The sequence below is a fragment of the Periophthalmus magnuspinnatus genome, chromosome 21 (genome assembly GCF_009829125.3).
Source record: "Periophthalmus magnuspinnatus isolate fPerMag1 chromosome 21, fPerMag1.2.pri, whole genome shotgun sequence".
NCBI classification, from domain to species: Eukaryota; Metazoa; Chordata; class Actinopteri; order Gobiiformes; family Gobiidae; genus Periophthalmus; species Periophthalmus magnuspinnatus.
In genome coordinates, this window is record NC_047146.1 from 525,001 (window position 1) to 532,500 (window position 7,500).

Here is a 7,500-nt window from a genome sequence, read left to right on the forward strand (position 1 = left end):
CTGCTCATAAACATTCAGGTAACTCCAGGCCGTGCTGTGCTGAGATGTTCCGTGCTCTCCAGGTGTGTGTGCTGCAGCCTCTGGCCCAGCTCCAGGCCTCAGTCCTGGGCTCACAGCTGCAGGACTCCCCCCTCTCTCTGAATATCTCCGTGGACCGAGGAAATCCGGCTCAGATCTGGGTCTACATCCAGACTCTGAACCAGTCTCACCTCGAGACCCGAGTACTGACCAGGACTAACCAGGTCTACAGCTTTGGAGTCCTCACACAAGGTAAACCAGGACTAAACCAGGACTAAACCAGGACTAAACCAGGACTAAACCTGGACTAAACCAGGACTAAACTAGGACTAAACCAGGACTAAACCAGGACTAAACCAGGACTAAACTAGGACTAAACCAGGAATAAACCAGGACTAAACCAGGTCTAAACCAGGACTAAACCAGGACTAAACCAGGACTAAACCAGGACTAAACCAGGACTAAACCTGGACTAAACCAGGACTAAACTAGGACTAAACCAGGACTAAACCAGGACTAAACCAGGTCTAAACCAGGACTAAACCAGGTCTAAACCAGGACTAAACCAGGACTAAACCAGGACTGAACTAGGACTAAACCAGGACTAAACCAGGTCTAAACCAGGACTAAACCAGGTCTAAACCAGGACTAAACCAGGACTAAACCAGGACTAAACCAGGACTAAACCAGGACTAAACCAGGGACTTATAAATGATAATGAAGCAAAAGCTGAAACGTTGTGGGGTGTTTCAGACGTGCAGGTCCTGAGGGTCACGGCGCTCAACACTTTTTCCACCTCAGAGACACAGCTCCAACTCTGCCTCAACTCCTCCTCCTCCTTGCACCTCCTCTGCACAAATAGTACTGTAAGTACTACGGTAAATACTACAGTAAGTACTACAGTAAGTACTACTGTGTGTACTGATGGGGGCGCTCTCTCTCTAGGCTCTGGTGCGGGTGGTCAGGGCAAACGTGGAGATCAACGCCTCCCCCTCGGCTGTAGTACCTCAGAGGAGCCAGGAGGTGACGCTGTCTGTGAGCGGAGGAGTGCAACTAGAAAACAGCAACAAGAGACACGAGTGGTCCTGTGGTGAGGATCCTCTGCACCTCCTTCTGTGCACCTCCTCCTCTGCTCCTCCTCCTCTGCACCCCCTCCTCTGCACCTCCTCCTCTGCACCTCCTCCTCTGCACCTCCTCCTCTGCACCTCCTCCTCTGCACCTCCTCCTGTGCACCTCCTCCTGTGCACCTCCTCCTCTGCTCCTCTGACCCTCCTTGTCTCCTCCTCTCTCTCCTCAGGACCTCCTTGTCTCCTCCTCTGCACCTCCTCCTCTGCTCCTCTGACCCTCCTTGTCTCCTCCTCTCTCTCCTCAGGACCTCCTTGTCGGTGTCAGAACACGTCTGAGGGAGGCTCCTTTGTCGTCTCCTCGGGGTGTCTTCCGGAGCCGCTGCAGTTTTATAAATACTGGTTTAAAGTTTACACCGTCAGCAACAACGAAGAGAACAGCCGCACGAGCATCTGCGTCGGACTGAACGCCACGGAGAGCGACACGCTCAGGTACGGACCAATCACAGAGCAGCACGCTCAGGTACGGACCAATCACAGAGCAGCACGCTCAGGTACGGACCAATCACAGAGCAGCACGCTCAGGTACGGACCAATCACAGAGCAGCACGCTCAGGTACGGACCAATCACAGAGCAGCACGCTCAGGTACGGACCAATCACAGAGCAGCACGCTCAGGTACGGACCAATCACAGAGCAGCACACTCAGGTACGGACCAATCACAGAGCGACACGACCGGGCCAATCAGACACAGCAGAAAAAAATCATTTAGTTCTCACTTCACCTCCTCTGTGGGGGACACGTGTCTCACTTCACCTCCTCTGTGTGGGACATGTGTCTCACTTCACCTCCTCTGTGGGGGACACGTGTCTCACTTCACCTCCTCTGTGTGGGACATGTGTCTCACTTCACCTCCTCTGTGTGGGACACGTGTCTCACTTCACCTCCTCTGTGTGGGACACGTGTCTCACTTCACCTCCTCTGTGGGGGACACGTGTCTCACTTCACCTCCTCTGTGTGGGACACGTGTCTCACTTCACCTCCTCTGTGGGGGACATGTGTCTCACTTCACCTCCTCTGTGGGGGACATGTGTCTCACTTCACCTCCTCTGTGGGGGACACGTGTCTCACTTCACCTCCTCTGTGTGGGACACGTGTCTCACTTCACCTCCTCTGTGGGGGACACGTGTCTCACTTCACCTCCTCTGTGTGGGACATGTGTCTCACTTCACCTCCTCTGTGTGGGACACGTGTCTCACTTCACCTCCTCTGTGTGGGACACGTGTCTCACTTCACCTCCTCTGTGGGGGACACGTGTCTCACTTCACCTCCTCTGTGGGGGACACGTGTCTCACTTCACCTCCTCTGTGGGGGACACGTGTCTCACTTCACCTCCTCTGTGGGGGACATGTGTCTCACTTCACCTCCTCTGTGGGGGACACGTGTCTCACTTCACCTCCTCTGTGTGGGACACGTGTCTCACTTCACCTCCTCTGTGTGGGACATGTGTCTCACTTCACCTCCTCTGTGTGGGACATGTGTCTCACTTCACCTCCTCTGTGTGGGACACGTGTCTCACTTCACCTCCTCTGTGTGGGACACGTGTCTCACTTCACCTCCTCTGTGGGGGACACGTGTCTCACTTCACCTCCTCTGTGTGGGACACGTGTCTCACTTCACCTCCTCTGTGTGGGACATGTGTCTCACTTCACCTCCTCTGTGTGGGACATGTGTCTCACTTCACCTCCTCTGTGTGGGACATGTGTCTCACTTCACCTCGTCTGTGTGGGACATGTGTCTCACTTCACCTCCTCTGTGGGGGACACGTGTCTCACTTCACCTCCTCTGTGGGGGACACGTGTCTCACTTCACCTCCTCTGTGTGGGACACGTGTCTCACTTCACCTCCTCTGTGCTCCAGTCTGACCTGCACCTCCGGCTGCGTCGGGGACTCTGATGTAATGCTCTCTCTGACCTGTGGGGGCGCCTGTCCAACCCAATACACATGGAACATTGAAGAATCCAAGAACGAGAGCCACTGGGACGTGAGTGCAGCACACGAGGGGTCAAAGGTTAAAGGTGTTAGAGCCCTGTGACCTCAAACACACACTGCAGTTGTGTTGTGTGTCATTCACATGTTTGAGTCACACTTTATTATTAGTCTGTAACATCTACAAAGATCAAAATGCTCCGTTCCACCTTGTGATGTCATCAAGTGGGAGTTTTCATGTTAACTCCTCCTTTTACCTTTAGTTCAGTCCAGATAAGTCACAACTCCAGGACTGAAATGAAACAATTGATTCTAGTGAAGGTGGAGTTTAAAAACACAGTGGAGCACTTCCTGCATCACCACATGATGACATCACAAGGTGGAACAGAGTGTTTTCAGTTTGAGAGAAGAACTCAGCCTAAATCTGCAGGTTTGTGTGTTAAACATGTGTGAATGAAACAAAACACAACTCCAGGTCTGTGTGTGAGGAGGAAACATTAGAGCAGATCAGAGCAGAGCATCATGGGACATTTAAATGAACATGTTTTTATATGTGTGTGTGTGTGTGGGTGTGTGTGTGTGTGTGTATATGTGTGTATGGGTGTGTGTGTTTTAGGAGGAGACACGCAGTTGTTTCCTGGAGGCGGGCTCTCGACCTTTGACCCTCTGGCAGACCTCAGGCTCCTCCTTCACTGTGCCACAGTCCAGGGTCACAGACGCCTGGAGGGAGGGGCAGGACCTGAGGGTGGTGCTGACGACAGGTGAGTGAGGACGACAGGTGAGTGAGGACGACAGGTGAGTGAGGACGACAGGTGAGTGAGACAGGGACGACAGGTGAGTGAGGACGACAGGTGAGTGAGGACGACAGGTGAGTGAGGACGACAGGTGAGTGAGGACGACAGGTGAGAGAGGACGACAGGTGAGTGAGGACGACAGGTGAGTGAGGACGACAGGTGAGTGAGGACGACAGGTGAGAGAGACAGGGACGACAGGGAGACAGGACCTGGCAGGTGAGACATTTTAAGGTCTGGATATTGGTTCTGTTTTTATGACTTGAACCTTTTAGATAGTCACCTGTAGATACTCACCTGTAGGTACTCACCTGTAGGTACTCACCTGTAGGTACTCACCTTTAGGTACTCACCTGTAGATACTCATCTGTAGATGCTCACCTGTAGGTACTCACCTGTAGATGCTCACCTGTAGGTACTCACCTGTAGATGCTCATCTGTAGATGCTCACCTGTAGGTACTCACCTGTAGATGCTCACCTGTAGGTACTCACCTGTAGATGCTCACCTGTAGGTACTCACCTGTAGGTACTCACCTGTAGGTACTCACCTGTAGGTACTCATCTGTAGATACTCATCTGTAGATGCTCACCTGTAGGTACTCACCTGTAGATGCTCACCTGTAGGTACTCACCTGTAGGTACTCACCTGTAGAAGCTCACCTGTAGGTACTCACCTGTAGGTACTCACCTGTAGATGCTCACCTGTAGGTACTCACCTGTAGGTACTCATCTGTAGGTACTCATCTGTAGATGCTCACCTGTAGGTACTCACCTGTAGAAGCTCACCTGTAGGTACTCACCTGTAGGTACTCACCTGTAGTGTGTCGTGTGTCTCGTCTCAGAGGAGCCAGTGTCTCAGTTCGCCTCCTTCAGGCTCCAGAGCCCCACGCCCACTCCTCCCTCGTCTGCCCCAGAGACGAGCTCCTCTCCGGGGCTGCTCTGCTCCGTCTCTCCCTCCTCTGGAACCATCGTCCAGGTCTTCAACATCAGCTGCAGCAGCCCCTCCCCCTGTGCCCCCTGCAAGTACTGCTACAGGGCCACGTCAGGTACTCCTGTGCACCACCGGGTACTCCTCTGCTCCTCCGGGTACTCCTCTGCCCCCTCTGCTCTGCCTCTACACCCACTGGCCCTCCTCTTCACCCTCTGGTCCTTTGCACCATCCTCTCCTCCTCCTCCACCTGAGGGGTGTCAGATGCCCTCCTCCTCCTCTCCTCCTTCCTCCTCTCCCCCTGTCTCCTCCTCCCTCCTCCTCCTCCTCCACTTGCAGTGTATCAGACGCCTTCCCGTGCTCTCTGCAGGCAGAATGCTCCGCTGTGGAGGAGGTGCTGTCTCCTCTTTGTTCTTGCCGTTGGGGGATCCGGGTCTGAACTGGAGCGTGACGGTGAACGTGACGGCGAAAAGCGGCGCCTACAGGGTCTCCACCACCACCACCACCCAGGTCAAATACCTCCTCTTTAATACCCCATAGAGCTGCTCTTATACCTGTTGCTAACGCAGGAGCGACCTCGGGGAAAGAAGGACCTGATTTGTCTGTTATTAATGTTCAGATCTTGATTTACAGACACAATAGTGAAATAAAAACCCCAGGATCATGTAGAGGGTTAATACGAACATTTAAGACCAGAATGAGTCTGAAGCAGCAGAGACAGAGGACACAGTTTATACACAGAAAGTGTAAGCTCTCCACCTGCACTGTAAACTGTGTTGATGAAGCACTGCTTCCTCCTCCTGAAGCGTCTGACGGTTTTCCAGAATTTCTTTGAGGCCGTTCGATAGTCCTCCTCCATGGCCTCCCCAAACTCCTTCCAACGTCAAGTTTATGCCTCCGTGACCGCACGAACCACGGCACGCTGGGCCCACCGCTGCCTCAGGAGTCTCACGAGCCAACAAGGCTCGATAGGACTCCTCCTTCAGCCTGACGGCATCCCTTACTTCTGGTGTCCACCACTGGGTTCAGGGGTTGCCACTGCGACAAGCACCGCAGACCTTACGACCACAGCTACAAGCGGCCGCATCGACAATAGAGGTGGAGAACATGGCCCACAGCCTCCCCCGGAATCAAGGAGAAGCTCTCCCGGAGGTGAGAGTTGAAGCTGCCCTGACAGAGGCTCCACCAGACGTCCCCAACAGACCCTCACAATACGCTTGGGTCTGCCAGGTCTGTCCGGCTTCCTCCTCCACCAGCGGATCCAACTCACCACCAGGTGATGCTCTACAGCTCTGCCCCTCTCTTCACCCGAGTGTCCAAGACATGCGGCCGGAGGTCAGATGACACGACAACAAAATCGATCATCGACCTCCGACCTCGGGTGTCCTGGTGCCTCATGCACTGATGGACCTTGTGCTTGAACATGGTGTTTGTTCTGGACAAACTGTGACTCGCTCAGAACAACAACAACAGAACACCACTCAGGTTCAGATCAGGGAGGACGTTCTTCCCGATCACGCCCCTCCAGGTGTCACTGTCCTTACCCACATGGGCGTCGAAGTCCCCCAGGAGAACAACGGAGTCCCCAGTCGTTGCACTGTCTAGTACCTCTCCCAGGGGCCGGGTACTCTGCACTGCTGTTCGGCCTGTAGGCCGACACGACAGTGAGAGACCTGTCCCCGACCTGGAGGTGCAGGGACGTGACCCTCTCGTTCATCGGGGTGAACCCCAACACGAGGCGGCTGAGCTGTGGGACAATAAGTCCACACCAGCTCACTGCTCCCCACGGCAACGCCAGAGAAATGGAGAGTCCAGCCCGTCTGGAGGAGTTGGGCTCCAGAGCCTGAGCTGTGTGGAGGTGAGACTATGGTAAAGCTCAACCTCCTACAAGCTCAGGCTCCTCCCCCCAGTGAGGGGACATGTCCCCAGAGCCAGTCTCCATGTCCGGAGATCTGGTCGTCAAGGCCCCCGCCTCGTCCCTCTCGCCGCTCTCCTCACTCTTGTCGCTCCGCTGTCGATGCTGTCTGGCAGGTGCTGTGTGTGTGACAGGTGCTGTGTGTGTGACAGGTGCTGTGTGTGTGTGACAGGTGCTGGAGGTTCCCTGGGGCCACTCTTCTCTCAGGGAAGTCCAGGCCTCGGTCCAGGACTCCATAGACCTGCTCCGGTCTGAGTCTGAGCTGAGTCCTGAGGTTCTGGGGACTCTGCTGCGCTCGGTGGGAGAGATGCTCAACCACCAGAAGCACCAAGAGTCTGTGGAGGACAGGAGGAAGGTACTGAAGACCGGGTTTAGACCGGGTTTAGACTGGGTTTAGACCGGGTTTAGACCGGGTTTAGACTGGGTTTAGACCGGGTTTACACCGGGTTTACACCGGGTTTATTTTATTTATTTATTTATTTTATTTAGGACAGTGCATATTAATCAACATGTCAACAAACAGCTTCAATGTAAATATGCCAGAATTAGCTCACAGCTCATTTACACCCGTCGTCCTAAGGCAGGTCAAAAACAGAACATTTAGAGAAACTCACAAGAAAAAAGTGACAAAGACACGACAAGTGAACCACAACAGACCATTCTCTGAGTTTATTTTCTTCTTGGGGCGTCTTAATCTACATGTGTGAGCCTGTTTGATTATTTTTCAACCAGTGTTTGAGTCTTGTTCTTGAAGGTTGAAAAGTTCCACAGTTCCTGACACGGGCAGCTCGTG

General features: G+C 53.7%; 1 protein-coding gene across 1 annotated transcript in view; it reads left to right on the forward strand.

The window, feature by feature from the left end:
• The window catches only part of LOC117389404 (polycystic kidney disease protein 1-like 2), a 41,545-nt gene that overhangs the window by 5,109 nt on the left and 28,936 nt on the right, over positions 1-7,500 (forward strand). The window contains exons 5-12 of the mRNA XM_055230697.1: positions 63-270; positions 772-884; positions 964-1,108; positions 1,391-1,791; positions 3,689-3,833; positions 4,707-4,910; positions 5,163-5,302; positions 6,880-7,062. Of these exons, the coding sequence (XP_055086672.1) occupies positions 63-270; positions 772-884; positions 964-1,108; positions 1,391-1,791; positions 3,689-3,833; positions 4,707-4,910; positions 5,163-5,302; positions 6,880-7,062 (1,539 nt within the window). The remainder of the gene's footprint in view (positions 1-62; positions 271-771; positions 885-963; positions 1,109-1,390; positions 1,792-3,688; positions 3,834-4,706; positions 4,911-5,162; positions 5,303-6,879; positions 7,063-7,500) is intronic.